This window comes from Rhynchophorus ferrugineus, unplaced genomic scaffold (genome assembly GCF_030347505.1).
Source record: "Rhynchophorus ferrugineus isolate W39M unplaced genomic scaffold, kcgeb_rfMv2 rfM2, whole genome shotgun sequence".
Taxonomy (NCBI): Eukaryota; Metazoa; Arthropoda; class Insecta; order Coleoptera; family Curculionidae; genus Rhynchophorus; species Rhynchophorus ferrugineus.
Window position 1 is genome coordinate 90,616,386 of NW_027472581.1, and position 21,686 is coordinate 90,638,071.

A 21,686-nucleotide genomic window follows, 5' to 3' on the forward strand; every position below is an offset into this window, starting at 1 on the left:
TGCTTGTCAACTAAAAACGGAGAAGTGTTTTTGCTGTGTATTGTTATTGGTGATGGAAAATGAGTTTACTACGACAATTCTAAGCGAATTATTATGAAAAATGAATAACGCACGATAATAGTTTTGCTCATTCATTACTCATTAATAGTTTTGAATCATTTCCATTATATATATCATTTTATTTTAGTATATTCAATTATATCTTCTAATCGACGATGTATTCTCCTATATTGTCCATTTTCATTAGCCACGCACTCGCTCGTTATGCGGCCACCGGCTATAAAATTTGACCTCAGTGCCGATGATATAAATAAACATGAAAAAATATTAACTCCAACTCATTATCTCCTGCCACAGCTTTTTTTAAATAACAATCGTCATCTGTACATTAGGGTGGGTAATACTGTTCGCGTAAAAGGTTGCATGATATTCAAGAGAGTAATATTAAGAGAAACATAATAGCAACGTGTGGGTGGCAAACACCGCTCCAAATGAAAATATATTATGGTGTCTAAGACAGCTTAGACAATACGGTAAACACAAAATATCTGATAAATTATATACCAAAATCCTATTCAGTCTGAAAAACATTTCTTCCTGGTAATTTCCAACGAAACAAGTTTTTCAACTTCGATGGGCATGTAGAGAGAATCGGGCTGGGAATTTACAGCTGACTAAAAATATTTCTTTCTTGTCTTTTATTAGGTGGCGTAAGCCTTAAAATAATATTTTCAGTATTTTCTACAGATTACAAGAACCTTAAATAGGTTGGAAAGTTTCTCTTGTCAATTAGTTTTTGATAATATTTAAAATACAATTTTTATTACAGCTTCTATTCCACTTGTATCTAACCCTAATCTACTACTCTATAGTTCTCTATAATAACAGTGTCATCAAACTCAGATGTATCACTTTGATTCCAAAATTATAATGTAGGTAAAATAATAAAACAAAAATAGTGTTAACATAAATAATCTGTTTTAACATTATATTACTTCTAATATATATATATATATATATATATATATATATATATCATAGAAGGACTTAAGCTGAGTTAATTATACAGTCACCATAGTTTGTTGTTGAGCACACATTGGAACTCTTTTCCACACCGCCTATCAAAATCTTATTCGCGTTATTTTATGTAGTGGTATCCCCCTGGAGGTCAAATATACTTAATTAACAATTTCATATCTACATAATGTATTTTATTTTCATTGAAGTGCATATTAACCTTTTTTTAATTAGTTCTTGTTGTTCAGTTCAATCAATGGGATTGTCATAGTAGATTTGCTTTTCATTACTAACGAGAGTAAACTACAATGCTCTTCTATTTTGCTTGCTAAGCAATAAAACTGAACCATTTGTATCATAGTATATAAACGTTTAGAATTAGTTGGTTCATCAACTGCTAAGATGGCTGAAATACCCTTTCATTCAACATTAAATAAATATAAATTCCTTATATACCCTATGCTCCATTAAAATGAAGAAATTATTAATTAAAATAACGAATCTCAATTGTAATGTAAGAGCAAACTTAAACATCGTAAATTATTTCGACACGGTGCCGCAAAATTCTGTCAGGAATCCAAAATTAATGGCTAAATATTTAGCAAGACTGACGAGGTGCATCTCGGTTCTCAGCGACATAAACCTTCGTGATAAGTGACACTATCGTTCCGCCTTCACGCCAAGAATACTTCTGGTTTCCGGATTTATTAGCCTAGTCTAGTACGCGTTTAATGTTTAATTATTATCTCACTGCATGCCCAAAATTATATAGAAGCAAACAGTTATAATTTATACCTTTTGTTTTAATTTGATTTGTTTTTATTGGGATAACACTTTTTTAATGTATAATGTTTACAATATTTTGGAATGAAAACGATATTTTAATAAGACAAATCTATATAGCTGCGTATAGATTTTATATATCATTTCAGTACCGTTTAAATATCACGCTTTCATTATTTGTCGGAAAAAAATAGCACATTTTTCTGTATTATACAGTGACTGATGATGAAAAGTAAATTTATTAAGACAATCCCAAATGCCATGACCAAAAAGTAGTGGGTTAAACGAGAAGAACTATTCATGCTTTCAAACATCTTTAGAGTTGATGATTTAACTATTTCCAGACAATTACATTCCATGGAAAAGGTTTAAAATAGCGGAAATGGCTATAACACGTATTTAATACAAATTCAATTTATTGAACTTCCACTTTTTTAATGAAAAATAATGGTTATCTATGGAATACTGCGACTGATGATGAAAAATAAATCTACTACGACAATCGGAAAGTGAAAAGTTATGGCTTAATTTAGCAGCTATGAATATCGAAATTGGAGCCAAATATTCTTGTCCATAAAGCAGAGCTGTACATATGATGGGATCAACAAGGCGTTGTGTATTAGGAATTACTAGAACCGAATTAGACTGTTATCAAAAAGGCCTACCGATGTGAATTGAAAAAATAGGCCTACATAATGTGGTAAGAAAGAACACAAACTATAAAGAACAGTTATCCTCTTGCCTGAAAATATTCTACCATTCTACCAAGTTGCACAAGAGTTGTGAAGGATATAGAGTTCCTTCCTGGATCTTTGCGTAACCAACATCATTATTTCGACACGATTTCGCCAAGATGCCAAAAATAAAGGAAAGACTTATTGAAAACGATGTAAATATATTGATTAATAACTATTGTATCAATTTTTTCCAACAAATGTTTTTTTAAAGTGTAGAAGTGGTAATAAGTACGAATAAAAGTCAGAACTGTGGAATCTAGAAGATTCTACAATATTCGATTATCTTTATTGTTAATAAAAAATAGGTTAAAATACTTTTTGAAGATGGTACAACATTGGAAAAACTAAAACTAAGTGAATCAAGATTATCAACTGCCGAGAGTAAGAGCGGTTGTTGAAAAGGTATTAGAAGAAAATAAATACTGCCCTGCAATATCCTTGGACATCTGACAAACGCGTCTGAGCAATATTTAAACCAATTTCGGCTGGAAGAAATGGCTAAAATACAAAAACCTAATTATATTACTTGACCGAAGTCTGGTTCCTCAAGTAGATTCAGCCAAATACCTCGCCATACATCTCGATGGCAGGCTAAATTAAATATTTGAATATATAGACCTAAGGTAAAGCAAATGTACTTTTTAGTAGGAAGTTACTCTCAACTTGACCTAAAATAAGTCAATCATAAAGCCAATTTAGATCTATGGGGTGGAAATATGTGGTTGCACTAAAACATCAAACCAACTAACTAACCAACAGTAATCAAACGCATTTAAAATAAAGTTCAATGATTAATTACCAATGCTTATCGCACGTAACCAACAAAGAGCTAACGCGATGACCTTGAAATCAAATGGATATACGAAGTGATACATGATTTGGCATTAAAATATGAAATAAATTTGCTAAATCGCGGCAATGTCTAAGCAATACAGCCACTGGACAACACGTAGGAGGTCAGAAGATTGAAGCAAACCAAACCACACGAACTAATGTAAATAGTAATTAATTAAAGAGATTGTACAAATATCAATCAAAGTGTTCGTACAAAGTTCATTCGGATGAAAAGTACCCTATTAACAATAATTTCGAATCGAAATTTTTATTTTTATTTGTTCCTTGAAAAGTAAAACCCCGACCGATCAATCCATTTGACACCGAATTCGGACTTGAGGGGCATATAATTTTTTCAAATCCATTATATCCGTCTTCTGTTCAATTCCCCCACTCCCCTGACAATCGATTTCGTAAAAGCGCCGGCCAAGTTATTTCTACGTCCCAATCACGTGCCAATCACATTTACATTAGGATCATTAATATATTAAAATTTTGCCGAATCCCGACAGTAAAAAGGCCTAATGCTGTTTATTGCCACAGCATGTTCGGGCAATCAGTTACGCTCTCAAATGTACACGAAGAGCAACGGTGATTAATTGATAAGAATAGACAATTAATCAATCATATCGCTGTATTATTGGAAATCGGGGTAGTACAGCAATCGGTATTAATTAAAAAGAGAAATGATTTGAAAAATGTGTTGCTCTATAGATGTTGTAATTTGGATTTACTTGGATAAGTCATTCCGCAATAAAAATATCAGTCATGTGTTGTTGTTCTTGTTTTTATGTAGACTTAAGCTTATCGGCATTTTCAGTCACATAATAATATCAAAAGTGTTGCACTATTATTGGTTTCTGTCCATATTTTGGATTCCTGATGTTGTTACCAAAGGCGATAATATTTTAATTGTGGAAACTTTGATATATGTCGACTACAATTTATTAAGTTAATGATGTTGCTTTCATAGCAGAGCAGAGCGAATATTTTAAAAACTATATGTTACTAAAATTTGTTTTCACCATAATTATAAATATGTTTGACATATAACATTAATGGCAGGAATAAATACCTGTTTATTAAAACATATTAAAATAAATAACAATCACAGATTTTGTTAATTAACTTTTAATTAAATATAATATTCAATAAATGTCAATAATCAACAAAATATTGGCAAGTTTAGGTTAACACACCATTCAACATAATATCAAAATATCATAAGTAGGATTATTTTCAGAACTGTAACAATTTCAGAGCATTAGATATAAGTATAAATGATATTTCTTTACTTTCATGCTATAAGCAGAAAGTATAGAATGATTAATAAAGTAATATATATATATATATATATATATATATATATATATATATATATATATATATTATTTATCAAAATTAATATTTTAATAAAATCGAATTGAATTGTGTTGCATGTCAAAGCCAAACTGAAGTAAAACGAAAAAAGAAAAAAGGGTTTATGCGGCGACATTGCGACGTTTTGATGTCGCAAATTAAAATGGCGTACGTATATAATAACCTTGAACAGGCTATATATATATATATAGTTATCGTAATGTGGGAATTAGTCTTCTGCATTTTGCATATTGGGTCTTATTTAAGTCTTTAAGCTTCCTCTGCTATGGAACTGGGTACTTTGGAGTATAATATATTCTATTCGAACCGCTATAATCTATAATATGCTATAAAAATATTTGAACAATGTTGGAAATACTACAGAATATATCTAATAGAAACCCAGTACTTTCTCAATCGGATAAATACAAATTTGTTTACTTCATCATTTTTTAAGAAAATTGATTATGTCAAGTTTGTCATTCATGCCTTGATTCACACGTGGCCATTTAAGATCAGGTCCGTAAATAAATTTTAAAGGATATACAACAGATGGTGTTATTGTTTATTAGACATATTGGGTCCATTTGTAAACAATTTCATGTTGAAGCCTCTCTAACAGTATATGTTATTTCGTGGAAATGTGAACAAGAAAAATTCAGTTGAAAATCTCTAAACCTGTACGAGTAAATTGCATTAGCGGGCAAATTGAATTTGAAATTGAGTGAATCAAATGCCGTGTGAAACTCATGACAACCATGCTTCATCAATTTCAATATGTGTATACTGGTTTTGACGTTTTCAAAGTACTAATTTTGACAAAACAATAGCGTTCTGGAATGGTAGAAGCATTTGAAAATTATGATTTAATCTTCTTTTTCGCTTCTTTTCTAAATTAAGAGCTCGAAATCTATTAATGTTAATTTTGCGTTGCGGCGAAATAATAAAAACTTAGTTATATTACTCAATGGATGCCCGATTTCTTAAGTAGTATCGGCTAAATATCTTAACATCCATTTTAACGGTAGATTAAATTGAAAACACCATGTTAGATAAAAAGCAAAACACATTACAACTAAAATAAAACAACTATATATGTTAGTCGGAAGTTATTCTCAACTTGATCTATAATAAAAGAGATTGATTTATCAGACAATCATAAAGCCAATTTGGACCTATGGGGTTGCACTAAAAATTCAAATCAACTAGTCATCCAACGCTGTCAAAACAAAATTCTTCGATTAATTGCCAATACCTATCGCTACGTAACCAACGTATTTACGTAAACTACGTAATTTGAAGATATTACTGGATGAGACCATTAATGAGAATCGCTGTCGACTATGCGTTTGAGCCGGGAACTTCGCGAGAAATGGCCGGAGTACTAATAAATACTCAAGGTTATTCCTCAGCATAATAAGGCTCGATGACATCTTGCAAAACTGGTGAAAACATCCTTGGGAATATTAAAATGGACAGTGCTCACCCACCCGCTGTATTCTCCAGACATTGCTTATTCTGATTACCACTTGTTCCGACATATGACGTGACTTATCTGAGCACTGCTTCACTTATTATGAGAATACCAAAAAATAGGTAAATTCGTGAATAGCCTGAAAAGATACGATGTTCTTTCGAGACGGAATCCGTAAATTGCCTGATAATACTTTGAATAAAATATAATTTACCGATACGTATAAAATGTTTTGCTCGATTAAGAACCCATGATTGTGAACCAAACAAAATTTTTAAACAAATATGTACATAGATGTACTTAAAACGGATTAAAAAAATGTAACAAGCAAAAAACAAAAAAGTCCTTTATATGTTGGAAGAGTTCGTTAAAACCATTTAAAACTTCGCCATTTACCGAACTTATACATTTTCGACTCTTATTTTCTCGGTTGTCTTGTCAAAAATTCGGTCGGGCTTTTAAAATTACCGAGTTCGCGAAGAATTTTCATCTCATAAGGATAAAATTGGGGAAGTTTCAATACCATTAATATTGAAGTACCGCCGTTTAATTAAAAACATGAATTTAATGAACTCCGAAATGCCTGCGTTCCACTCAGTGCAAAATTAAACGTCGACGGAAAAACATTCGGAAATTTCCGAATCCAAGTTTTCGCCACTCCCAAATTAAATCCAATGAAAAAAATATCTTCTACCAACATTTGTTATTTAAATGGCAATATATATTCAAGGGAGAAGCCGCTTGCAATAAACACACTTTCGTTTCCGACCACCATCATTGTTACTGTTCGTTTGGAAGAAATATATATCATTTTATTTTTTCGAAATCACCACTCAACAATCGATCAGGTGTACAGAGTAACTGCGGCTATTGAAAAAGCGTTTGAGGAAAAGAAATACTGCCCTCCAATATTCCTGGATGTCTCACGCTCAGCGCTGTCAAAACAAAATTCTTCGATTAATCACCAATAGCAATGCCACGATGATCTGGAAATCAAATGGATTTGCGAAGTTATCCAAGATTTCGCCTTAAAAGACGAAAGAAGTTTTTTAAATCAGACTAACGTAGAAGCAACACAACTACTGGACTACGCGCAGTATATCAGAAGATTGAAGCGGACTAAACCATACGAATATACATATTTATCTTGCACTCGTCTTGCTTGCTCACAAGGTTTTGATCGGGTTTGGCATTTGGGATTAACCTGTAAGATGAACAAATTGTTACCTCTTGTTGTGGAGTCATATCTTTTCGGAAGAAAATTTATAGTCTCGCACGAAATGGCGTTGTCGACATTTAAGACTATTTCGGCTGGAGTTCCACAAGGTAGTGTCTTAGGACCTCTCCTGTATCTACTCTACACTGCTGACATCCCAAAAACAAAAGAAACACCACTTGGAACCTTTGCTGACGACACAAATTATGGCAAAACACATATATCTCTGCCTAGGGTAATAGAAAAAGTACAAGTGGCAGTCAAACAATTCTACGAATGGACAAAAGATTGGAAAATTAAACTTAATAGCTCCAAATTGCTATTGCTTGCTGTATGTCCATATTGGCTTGATGATGGCGGTCTCTTAACCAATTCACACTATGGAGACTGCTGGCAAGTTGTTTACGCTTGGTTCAGATATATTTCTGCCAAATTAACCTACGATCCATGTAAAAGCCCAAGTAATTTGCATCTTCTTTCTGTGGGATGTTTTCGTTATATAATTTTATCGATGGAAAGGTTTTATTTCTTAGTATATAGCTACCATGAGTGGATTTGGTTTGGTTTTCCTTGATTCTCCTCTAGTTCAACAATTTCTCTATTTTATTTAGATGGCATTGAAGTGGGACAAAGCAGATTTTGGGTGAGAAATTACTGACATCATGTCAGTGCGTGGGTGTGTGTCAGCCCTTGTCGCAGTCATTTGTAGTCATTATCTGGAAGGTTATCAGGTACAACGTCGCTATCCTGTGGGACACCCGAATATATTTCTTGGAAAAAAAAATATGATAGACTTTGTCTTGATTCCTATACAAGAAGGAAGCTGAGCAGCACAGTCCATTTTTCAGGCATCTACTAACAAAATCTTCAGTGCTTTGTTGGATTATTCCATGGTCCTTACAAAATCCAATTGGTTGACGGAATTATTTTATTAGGTATTTTTCACATTATTGAGAAGGAAGAATTTAATTAGTTTACTAATTGCTGGCCATAAGGCTTATAGGTCTTATGATTATCTTAGAGTATCATGTGTTGGTTTAGCTAGTTTAGCCACCGATACCACTTAATAAGACTGTTTTATTAAATCACACTATATTAAAACAAGTTTAAAATAATTTTAATCACCTATAATTGGAATGCATTTCGATCGACGTTATGATATTGGGTTAAGTCTTGCTCGTCAATTTATCTTGTTCAAAAAACCATTTCATGTCGATGAAAAGGGTGGTTTTTGAATGTGTTTTTACATTAAATCAATATGTTTACAATTTATACTTCTAGTTCGTAAAATAAAAATTCTTCAGTCAAATTAGTAGATTTTAACTCAACTGTAATTAATTTAATTATTTCATATTTTAAATTTATTTCGTAACCAAACGTATACATTTTTTTACAAGATTTTCCTATACGAATTGTGCAAAATAAGGAAAATTATTTCCCTTTGCTCGTTTGACCTTCGGATTTCTTCCTGGGCTCTTAAAGAAGTTGTCCCTTTTTGTTGTTGTGCGTGCACACGATGATATTCCCGATCTCATTTACAAAGTAGCCAATATCGTTTTATAGGTCGCCGCTGCGGGTAAATTTGAAAAAAGCTTTTTTCCTTTGGTAAAATGTATTTTATTATTCGCAAAGAAAATTGAGAAAGTCTGCCGGTTCTATGCGTAAAAGGACGGAAATATATTTTTTGTATTAAGAGGCCAAGAAAAAAAATTGCTTCTGATAAGTTGCACTTTTAAAAAATATTGTTTTGAAAATAATATTAAAATTTAGAGTTGTGGTATAATAATACATTTTAATTTATAATTGATGATCATAGTCAAAAGTGTAGTATATTGAGGCGCATTTAATAGAAAAACGTCAGTCTTAATACATAAACGTTATTACACAAGAATAAGGTAGTGTCGATGGATCTTCCACATATATACCTAGATTTAACTTAATGTAAAGACAGATTGTTGGTTAGTCGCCAACAACTAGCAACAAAGTAATAAATACATTTGAAAAATGGAGAAAAATGGATATCAGAAAGCAAAAATTCCTTCGAATAGAAACAAATCCAAAATATTTAGAGCGCTTTGTCAGCTCTTTTATCATTATACATGGGACTTCAGTTCACCAATAATTTAAAAATGATAATCTAAAAGGAGAAAGGGATTTCTGGATCCTAAATGGACCAAGAAGGTATCAGAAATCATTTTCTGCGTTGGAAGAAAGTAATATTTTACATGCACTATCTTCAAATTGGTAAAATAATTCTTAAACTTTAGGAAATTGAATGTAAAAATACTATTCTTAACTAAAGAAAAATGATATCTTGAAAAAGTTAGAAAGAGGAAAATGAAAAGGTACAGCATTCACCTAATTTTCAGATTTAGATTCTTTTGATATGATTCAAGAAAGGGATAATTCAAGCTAATATATCATTTTGACGAGTTCTATAAATATTGTTGGTATTGTTGGTATTCTGAGTTAAAGACAAATATTATTACACAATATATTACAATATAAAGCATTCTTCTGGATAGAAAGTATTAGTGAGGTTGTATAACACAGACTGAGGGGTAGATTTTCATCTCCAACCTTATTGAGGCAATTGGTGGATGTTTTGATTCAAGACTCGAACAACATTTCGTTGGAAGCTATTTGGGAACTAAAATGATTTAGCAGCTTCTATCAGCTGTTTTATTTAAAAGCAAATGCTGGGTCAACAAATTATTAAAAAGTAAATATTGTGTATATGCCAGGTGTTCATATTATTTTGTCTTACCCCGGTTTTATTATCGTTTTACTGAAACTGAAAGTAATATGGCAAGTCTAGGAAATTATATTTGAACTCCTCTATTCACCAGACATTGAGTGAAACTAAGATTATTATTTGTGTCAACCAGTGCTCTTTGCAGAACAGGAGCATTTCGTTTGAAATTTGACTCTTATTCAAAGTACTAGATTTCTACAGAAGAGGTAATCTGAAAATCGTACGATAATAGTAGGAATATTGTTGAAATAAGCTCAATATAATATTTTACTAAATAAATTATACACTAAAATATAGAATAAAATAAACGAAACTCTTAGTTTTATTTAAATTAATAAAGGTAGTGATATCGATAGCCTTGTATTAACGAAACCTTATACAATATGTTATTTAATATTCATAAAACATATCACTGATGCACTAAACCATATATGCGTTAGTATATTTTTGGCTTGCAACAAAATAAGTGATAGGTCAAGTTTATAAAATTACCACCACAAAATATTACGGCTAGTAGCAGTATAAATATACCAACTGCTGTGAATTTGAAGCATACACATGCAGTAATACAATCATTTAAACATGTTGAAGACATCCTTAGTAGTTCTTGCGACTTGCGCTTTAGTAAGTTTGGCCGAACCTCCAAGATGGCGTTCTGCAGCAAGATTTACGAGATTCCAGCGGATTGAAGCGGCGCCTGCTCCAGCGAGTCCGACACAAGCACCTGTACCACACACCGTTTATGGACCACCAGCTCCGGCTCCCAGCTATGGACCACCACCACCTAGTCCATCGTATGGCCCACCCAGCAATGACGAACCAACCACGACAGAAGCTCCTACCACCACCGAAAGCCCGACGACATCTTCACCAGCTGCAACCAATACAACCAGCAGCCGGTTGAGGCAGAAACCGGAAACCGGAGTTTATTATATTTATCATCCGAGTGGAGTTTTGCAGAAGGTCAGATACGAGACGAATGACGATGTCAGGAATATGGCTTTTAGTGCGAAGCTGAAGTACGAAAATGTGGAACCAATAACTGGACCTATATATACATACGATCCACAAACATATGTATTCCAGAAACTGCAAAAATAGTTTTGTAAAATTCATTATGTTATAAATTTTTTTGTTAACTATTTAATAAAGGCTAGTTATTCAAATTAAGAGTATATTTTATGAAATTTAACATCATGTTCCCATTGCTCAACAGACTAGAGTTTATTAGTGTTTTGTTATTAACTGCTGACTGGCTAATTTTTAAAAAATCTAGTCTTATTTGTGTACTTTGGAATATAAATAGACATACAAATCTAAAGCTGTATTGGAATAAAATTTTACAGCTTGTTATATCATCACATCACCATGTAGAAGACCAGTTTAGTTCATCAGTTGTATGAAAAGTGAAAATTAATAAATAAAAGTGTTTAAATACTTAGAATCATCATATAAAGCCAAATTATCGAGTTAACCTGGTGAAGTTACAAGAGTATTCTGTACAGTGGCGCTTTTCAAAATGTTTAAAATAATGGAAACCATAACCAAAACTTAGTATTTCTTCTGCTCTTTTATCGGTTGCAGAATCAAAGACTAATCTAATATTGATATTTCCAAGAATGTGAAATGGGTAACAAATTCTGTTTATTTCGTATATCCAATATGCAATAGAGAAACCGACTTAAAGCTGATTTTTTAGTACGATTTGTCCTTTGCTTCAAAATAGGACCCATAGGAACATAAAATAGTCGCTGAGGGCCAGATCTGCAGTATACCGTGATTCGAAGCCCAATTCATGGATTTTTGCCATCGTTTTCACTGACTTGTGACACAGTACATTGTGTTGGTGAAGCCGCACTTTCTTTTACTTCAAATGCGGCCGTTTTTCCGCGATTTCGTCCTTCAAGTGGTCCAATAGCGCTATGTGATAGTCGTTGTTGATCTTGTTTTTTCAAGGTAGTTAATGAAAATACGCATCTCAAAATACAGACGTAATAAACTTGCCAGCCGACTGTTCCATTTTCCCACGCTTTGGAGCGGGTTCATCGTGTGCAGTCCACTCGGATGACTGTCGTTTGGACTTCGTTGCTCCGAATCATCAACTCGTCGTTGTTTTTGGTCAAAAGTGAGCCTGTGTGGCACCCACTTTGCACAGAGCTTTCCCATACCCAAATATTCGTGAATGATATGATGTACACGTTGAGTTGATATTTTTAGAGTGTCTGATATTTCATGCTGCAAGTTTTTACTTCAGCTGTATTTTTTTCCTTCAAGAAGCAATATTTTATCAACACGCCAAATTCCCTTTTATACAATTTTTTCCACAATAACAAGAGTTGCTTCATGCAAAATGCTATAATTCATAAAGTAATGATCCGACAGCTGTCCAACTTATACACGCATCTTTTGAGGGTTAGGGCTAACTAAAACATGTGGATTTAATTCTAGTAGCGCCATCTACGTGTCAGGCCGGGAACTTTTCGATTGACCTGTTAAGGTGATGTATAATGCAAAGAAGTAAAGGTTAAAAGCAAAACGTATTATCTCATTATGCAACGTTTCATCATTTGCATCATCAGTTATATCATTTACATTATCTTCATCAGTTTTGACGATATTCATTTATCTCTTCATTTGCGCAATTTTTCACCATGCTAGATTGAAGAGAATAATTAATAATTAAAATGCTATATTTGATATGTACAAATTCTGCGTGATTTTTTCTTCAATTGTAATTCCGAGCCATTTCCACCGTTACCCGCTATTGTAAATTATTCTGCAAATATCCTTATTAAAATTGTTCAATTGATATTGACTTAAATGTATAGTTTCTGACATGAATCGACTGGGCTATTTTTTCCGGCTAATGTAATAGTTATGTGTTCAAAATCCCCTCAGACCACGGGAATTTTTAATTAATATATTTGATTGCAATTGTATAGAAACAATAGTACAATACGGATATTTAGGTTTGAAATGATCATTAAGTAGTAGATCCAGGGCAGATCAACCTAAGTAGAAAGAATAGAGTATATATTATATCAAAATCATATTAAAACAACCAGTCTATTTTATATTATTTCAGAATATTTCCTGCTCTAATGTGACTGTATATAGTGTATTATATTTATGTTTATTTCACCAAGAAAATAACAAAAAATATTCCTGTTATATATATTATTAAGTGAAATATAACATAGAGTTTCCTGCAAGTTTTTCAACTCAAAACTTCAGTAGTGTTAGTTTTTTTCGTTTATAGTGACTGTCATAACATTACTCATTGTTCACTCTACCAACTGTAGAGTTTCAGCTTACGGATGGTTTGCGTTGATTTCTTGTTTTGTTTTATTGAACTTCTGCGACAAACACATTTCCTTGATAGTATACCAGTTCAATTGCTACAAAGGTTGGTATTCGAATTTTAGGCTTTAGATATGTAGTTGGGTTGTAAGGCCCCATCTGATGTTTCAACTTAATTCGATTTTTTTGCGATGTAACAACCGACGCAATATTGTAAGATCGTAAGATCGATATATTTCGCCGTAGAATTGAGTCATTCTTGGGTATATGACTAGCCTCAACAATATATATGCATGATCATTTAGCTGTGGAAAAGTTGTAATGAATAAATGGTACTTTGTCAGTTATAAATTCATAACATAACTTCACGATTCGTCTTTAATTTTTTACCCATTCATTAATATCTTAATTGTTTGGATTTTTTATAACTGATAACAAAATCATGATTTCTAAGTAAGGTGGAGTAAGTCATAGTCTTCAAAAAATCACTTGAAAGAATCTGGGAATCGCATTTTTTCAAAAGAGAAGTATAAAAGATCAAAGGTGACACTCATACTAATACTGTAATTAGCAAAAAAGTAGTTTATTGCCTTAATAATCTGATTTATGTTTTTATTAATATTGTGTAACAATAAGACCAATAATTTTTAATTTAATTTAAATATATTTATTATATCCGCCATAAAAATTTGTTTAATATTCTACGGGTATTATGCACGATCTTAACTATTTTGGATAGTATAAATTTGGGTAGGCCAATATCCAAATAAAATCTGTAGGTCAAATTTTATGGTGGTCATACAAAATGGATTACCTATAAATTTCGAATAATTTTGTACTAAAACCAGTTTACAATTGTCTGCAAATCGTTTAACATATTCTTCATTTATTTCTAATATGTCAGGCTTAATAGCAGTTGTTTTACTGGTAATTTGTATCGGTGTCACTGTAGCTGAACCTCCAAGATGGCGGTCTAGATGGGGACCTAGAAGATTTCAACGAATTGAGGCACTTCCAGATTCTCCTGCAGTAACTACCGCTCCTGTTCCTCATACGGTGTATGGTCCTCCATCTTCGGCTCCCAGTTACGGACCTCCGGCACCTCCAAGCCCTTCGTATGGACCACCACCCAGCGAAGAACCGTCTTTAACCACTACGGCTTTACCGGAGGCTACGACAACCGCATTGCCAACTACCGTTGAACCTCTGTCCGAGCCTATAAATGGAACTAGTTCTAAGTTGCAGCAGGCTCCTGCCATTGGAGTATACTATATTTATCACCCAAGTGGTCTACTGCAGAAAGTTCGGTATGAAACAAGAGATGACACCAGGAATATGGCTTTTTCGGCCCGTCTTAAATATGAAAACGTTGAACCCATTTCGGGACCTATTTATACTTATGATCCTCAGAGTTATCTCTTCCAAAGGATTCAGAAATAGTTTATTGTAATTTAAGTATTCCATGTAGGTGTACATTTCAAATAAAGATTGATATTTAAATGAAATAATGCCATTATAGCATTTTTTGTATATTATACCCGTAGTATAGAATAAAAATATGTTTGAGAGAGAGAAATAATTCGATTTAGTACATAATGCGTGAAGAATTATGAAGAAAATTTGTAGTGTTGTCACGTTGGCTTAGGAACGAAAGGAAAAGAAAATGAAGTACAGTAGATTAAGAATAAGAATAAGATAGGAATAATTAGTTAAAAATATCATATTTAAATGTCATAATAAAAATAAGTGGGAATAATTTACTAGACTGATGTCAAGTAAACAATAAAATGAGGAATGGAGATTATTTAAATATATAATGTTAATAAATAAAGGAAATAAAAAACACAAAAATGGTACGCGAAGTTGATAAATAGAAAATTGTATTTAGAATGATTGTATAAAAACTTTTTCTGTGCTTAATCTGGTACGACCCATGTCAGTCTTCAATACTGATGTTGAAGTTGACCATCATATATCAGTTGGTCCTTTCTCTATTGATCAATTTTGTTTTTTTACAATGGATTAAAATAGCATAAAAAAGTTTGTTAGAAATTAAACGAAACTCCATAAAATTATAGGTACAAATATATTTCTTTCCAAAAACTCAATTAAAACTATAGAACTTCCATCAAATTCACTTGATATTCGTCCGGTCAGCTACATTTAAGAAAATGGTATTTGAAACATGATTTGAACTTTGGATTGTTTACTGTGTCGAAAGGGATCACTTTGCAGGGTAAATAATAAACATTTTGTCATTTATTAATCAAATATCGGTACTTTCCTGACACTATATCTGATAAAAAAAATTAAGCTCAAAATAACTGAAAATATGAACATATGTTCTTCAGGATTCTTAGTCTAGTTTTGATTTCTATTGCTGCCTAATAGCTATAATTGTCTGCTAAAATACATTTATAATTTCTGATATAAAGCGACTGGACACATTTCCTGCTAGTGTTAGTTAATGTTAATAGTTATGTCTTAAATCTCCCTCAGAACATGGGATTTTTTTATTTATATTTGTGATTTACAATTATATATGGAAAAGAGTTTGATAAGAATACCGTAATAGGCAAATCTTAATATAACTGTTAAATTATATAATAGAAATATAATTTAAAAGAAACTAATTTATTATACTGAATATTACCTGCTCTTAATGTAACTATATATTGCATTTTCTAAATAAATTTCTATTAAATAAACAGCAAAAAAAACATTTCTGCAAAACGAAACACTAGAAGGTAATTTTGGAAAATGTAAACTCTTACTCAATTTCCGTGAAAATCTTCAAGTTCCACCAAAACCCTTGAATTCACGATATATTGCTCCTTCCGATAATCACAAAACCTGATTGAAAATATTTTCCGTAATACAGAAAATGGAGTCAGTCTCCTAGTCTGATTAGCCTCAAATAGTGTGTTGTTCTTCAAGTAAAATGAAAATTATATTAGAAAAACGAGCATTAATATTGACTGGCTGTATGCAATACTTTAGATCTAGTAATATATATAATTTTTTACGATAATGCTTCAAATTTACTGAAAAAAATACACTAAAATTAAGTCACTCTTCTTATATTTCATTACCATAAAAATAATGCAATCCTATGTCACAGAATATTTAATTTACTTTTTCATTCTATATTCTCAAATATCACAAAATAATGCATACTTAAAATTTTTACCAAGCTTCTGATGATATTATATTGAATACTGAATATATGTGAAGTCCTTCCACCATTCTTCTAAATAGTCCGGGATTATAGGCCAATGATACTTAGTTTTTCATTACGAATTTTTAAGTATCCCATACAATGTTGGCCTTGTCAACAAAAAATCTATTTTCAGGCATCTATTCTACAAACCTCCCAAAAAAGAAAACGTTATGGTAATATCGTCGGACCGATTGAAGATAATATAACTATATCTATAAAGATATTAAAGGCCATTCCACACCTAGTATTAAATAGCTCTGTAGATAACTGATGGACATTGACATAAATTTATTGTATTCATGGAAGATTATTGTGGTGGGAATAAAAAAAATATAAATATTTAAAAATATTGCTAGTTAAATATTTCGTTATATTGTAAGATAAAGGGAAACAATACTTAACTACAATTTTAAAATATTTATTAATACGAAAATCAATGTTTATTTAATCATAAACCAGTGGCAAGGAATCTATTTTTGAATTCTTTGAAAAACATAACTTTGTGGGTCATAAGTATATATGGGTCCCGAAATTGGTTCCACATTTTCGTAGTTGAGTCGAGCGGAAAAAGCCATGTTCTTCGTGTCATCTTCTGTTTCATACCGAACTCTCTGCAGCAGACCACTTGGATGATAAATGTAGTAAACCCCAAAGTCCGATTTTTGTTGCAATTTGGCGTTAGTTACATTGACTGATTCCGATAGAGCTTCCGTTGTAGTGGGAAGTTCAGTTGTTGTAGCTTCGGGTAAAGCTGTAGTAGTCAGTGAAGGTTCTTCACTAGGAGGTGGTCCATACGAAGGACTTGGAGGTGCTGGTGGTCCATAACTGGGAGCTGGAGATGGTGGTCCGTAAACTGTATGAGGAACTGGTGCCGGTGAAGCTTCAATCCGTTGAAATCTAGCCGAGTTCCATCTAGAACGCCATCTGGGAGGTTCTGCTGAACTAATACTAATACATAAGGCTATGAAGAAGAGCGAGTTGATTGAGCTCCACATTTTTAAGTTAACTAGGCTTGTACTGATAACAAGAAACTACTGTGCTGGTGTAGAATTTTGTGAAAATATATATAGTGAAGTTATCTGTCGACTGTGTACTGTTATAGTCATGACCTATAGATTTTATTTGGACATTGACCTTACCAAAATTATATAGACCATAATAATCTTAGCGTATGGTTAATGAATGTTAAATGATGTAATTACAAGACATGACAAGACTATTTTAATTAATTCTATTTATCAAGAAATGATTAATTATATTTCAAGTACATAATAGTTCTACGAGTTCAAGTTAAAATGCACTTAATTCAAAACCAAATGACATTTTAAAATTAGAATATTAATTCTTTAATACTATCGTTGATTAGATTCTGTTCCATTATTTTGTGGCGAAATGTATTTATTTCGAAACGAAATGAAAGAACAGGCTAATTAAAGTATTATTAATATATTGAAAATATCCAGTTTAGGACCCGGTAAACTGCTCGTGCTGCCTCACAATTATAAGGAGCAAAGTCCGGCGAGTAGGGTTGGTAGATTAGAATATTCAATTTGACAAAATGTAAAAAAGTAGTAAAAAAGTCATAGTTGATATACAGTAATAACGGTACACTTTGAATGTTTTGAACTATTCAAAAATTAATTTTTTAAACCCACTTGTGAAAACTGTTCTTGCAACAACCAACTATCTCTCTGGAAAAATTGGGTATTTATGTGATATTGAGTGAATGTTATTCTAATACATTCCTAAATAACAGGTAGTCCAAAAGTCCTGCTACCATTTTGACTACGCACCATCTTGGTTATGTGATATTTAGCTCAGTTTCGCTTCAACCATTGTGTTGTGTAGCCGTCCAAATTTTATTATAGATAAATATACGCCACAACAACGAGCAGAAACAGTGACAATATTTATTGAAAATAAACATTCCATTATTGGCACTAAAAAGCATCCTGGTCGTCCAGGGCGTGACAAAACCACAATTTGTCGTTTATATGCGACTTTTTGACAGTAAAGTAGAACAGCAAACAGGCTCCGCTCTGGAAGATAACGGACGTCTCGTAATAATGAAAATGTGGCTCTGATTCCCCATAATGTTGCAGAATCACCAGAAACATCCATTCGGAGAGGTGGTTCCCAGTTACACATTTATGCACACAAATTAAGGTGTATTTTGAAAACTGAGTGAATGAACGATGAAGCCCATTTTCTTCTCAGTGGCCAAGTCAATAAATAGAACAATCGGTTTTGTGGAACACAGAATCCTTAACATCTATGATACATCATTGCATCCACCAAAAACAACTATATGGTGTCGTATGCATTCTGGTAACATCATTGGTCCCTATTTTTTTGAAATGGACCAAGGTGTTGCAGTTACTGTTACTGCTGCTGTTTTCAATCATAACGAAAGAAAAATGACCTGAAAATACAAGACCATATAAACATATTATGAAAATCAAACTTACTTCAATCAAAATCAAAATGGTAGCGGGACTTTTGCCCTATGTTATATATTTGAATTTCGCTATAAGCTACGTATATTTATTGGGCTTCACGCAAATTATTTTTAGATAAATTATGTTTAATATTGAAGTCAACAAACCATTAATAAATCATTAATGAATTATCCCCGATGGTGCTTAACTGTCAAAACTCCAAAGCTGATAAGTTGAGTTGTTAAACTAATCCATTTCAGCATTTCCAATAACCATATCTTGATCTGCGTCAAGCTACTTTTTTGAAACATATTTGAGAAATATGCAACCATGCCAAATATAGGTTATCATAGCCCTGTAAAAAGTTGTCTCGTTAAAGCAACTCTTAAATTAAATCTCAGATTGTTATAACATTGTTAGTTATATTGTCAGGTGGCGAGATCTATATTTCAGATTAGGAATTTATTAGTTATATATATATGGAAGACAATCCTTTCAATATAAAATTTACTTGAATTATATAACAAAAATTATACCAAAATTGGGTGTATATTCTAAATTTTATTCATGTACAGAATGGTTTTTCGTTGAAAAATTGGATACATTTTGGAACGAAATGTGATGTAATTTAGTTAATTACTTCGTTATCTGATGAATTAATTTACCTAAATATTTTGCGTGGGATTTTTTCGCTTGTTCTCGTTTATTTTTTATCCAACGGCGGGATTCAAAATATTATCCTTTGATTTTAAGGATTTATAAAGAATTTACGAGAAACAAGAAACAAATCTGAATGGCTATTTTGAACAAAATAAAACAAAAAATAGATGGAGTAAGTAAATTTATAAAAATAGGCTATAAAAATACATATTTATTTTATTAATTATTATGTTTATTGAATAAATATTCATGAATTTGTTTATATAACACTAACTACTATTATTAAATGTTCGGTTTTTCTCATAACTTATAAGTGTAACATATTATTTACTTGGAATTATAACTTGGGATTACTTTCATTAATAACTTCATTCTAGTTTTAGTGATACAATATTTATGATTTTGAGTGTTCTTTTTGTTATAGTCATTATTATACTAAAATATGAAAAGACTTTAAAAACATATCTTGTTAACAACCTATTAATGGTATATATTTTTATTTTAATACACCATCGCTACCACATAAAGAACTTTATGTTCTTTTCCAGTGAGTGTGTTCTTTGTACATTTTCCCTTGTAGAATCTGGAATATCTCTCTATAAAGTCCAACAGTAGTCTGATGTCATTGAGACGCTCTATTTTTTCTTTGGAATCTTTTATGCATCTCTTTAGTGTCCTGGAGTAATTATTCATCTTCCTTTTCATTCACCTCCCCAAAATTTTCCAGAAAATAATTGAGGTGATAATGAAGAAAATGTGTTTTTTGACTCATTATGCAACCCAAATCTTGAAATGCTTTTAGCATTCTGTTGGCCAGTTGTGGTTTTTATGATGGGCTGAAAATTACTATATAACGTCATGGTTGTGACAATTTGTGGGCTGTTACCATTGATGGTGGTGAAATTATATATTTGAATCAATGTCCATCTTTGGGGAGTGATTTTACAAATTGCTTCATTAATGGTTTATGTGTGTTGGTGGTAAAAGGGCTTTATGTGGAGATATCAATGTTTCTTGGGGGACTTTATTTTCACCAACTTTTTGCTGCCTAGGAGGTAAACTTCTTTATGTTTAATGATTTCTTCATTCTCTCTTACCCCACACATGATGGCTTATATAAGGCTTTTGAAACTGAAACTGACAAATTTGGTATAATAAAAATATATATAGTACTTCCAATAAAACAGCCAATGTATGTCATCAAAATATATAATGCAACGTTGCCCCATGAAATTTAAGTTTTGGTTTATTTTGACTTTGACATAAAAACTAATACAAACAAAATAATTTTAAAAGATATAATTTATGAGGTAGATTTTTAAACGCTTTTTACGTAGTTGTATCTCTTGGGGGACTAATCAACAGAATTAACAATTATAGATCCAAGTAAAATATTTTACTTTCATTAGAGAGAATATTTACTTTCCTATATTTAGTTCTTGTTTCCTTCGTCTCTATGTTCGCGTGTCAAGACATTTTGGTATCACTGCATTTCTCGTTAGGTTACCCTGTTAATGCCTGAGTTTATATTCGTTCTAAAATTATATTTAACAGCTATATTATCCTAATGCTTTTCGTATATGAACGAAAGAGTTAATATTAGTTCTCTCCTCATAAACTCGGTTTTCTATGGTTATCCTATATTAATTATATTCTCATCCTTAGTTGTTTCCCCCTTATCATACTGTGTTGTTTATGAGGGTACAAAATAATTTTCTTTCAGTCATTGCTACTTGCACTGTCATATTCACTATTCAAATTGTTAAGTTTTAATCCAAGGGACACAGGTCCGCAAATAAACCAATTTTCAATTTTTTCATCAGTCTATTTTATCTGGAGTTTATCCATACCGAAGATATTATTGTAGATAATATTATATATATATATATATAT

The 21,686-nt window shown here is 31.9% G+C and overlaps 2 protein-coding genes across 2 annotated transcripts; one reads left to right on the plus strand and one right to left on the minus strand.

Annotated features, from left to right (window-relative positions):
* Positions 1 to 10,712: 10,712 nt before the first annotated feature.
* On the plus strand, positions 10,713 to 11,323 carry LOC143191994 (uncharacterized). The gene has a single exon (XM_076397455.1). The coding sequence runs from the start codon at positions 10,758 to 10,760 to the stop codon at positions 11,274 to 11,276; it is 519 nt and encodes a 172-aa protein (XP_076253570.1). The 5' UTR covers positions 10,713 to 10,757; the 3' UTR covers positions 11,277 to 11,323.
* A 5,842-nt stretch (positions 11,324 to 17,165) lies between these two features.
* On the minus strand, positions 17,166 to 17,690 carry LOC143190874 (uncharacterized). The gene has a single exon (XM_076395446.1). It carries the CDS (start codon positions 17,688 to 17,690, stop codon positions 17,166 to 17,168), a length of 525 nt encoding a protein of 174 aa, XP_076251561.1.
* Positions 17,691 to 21,686: the final 3,996 nt, after the last annotated feature.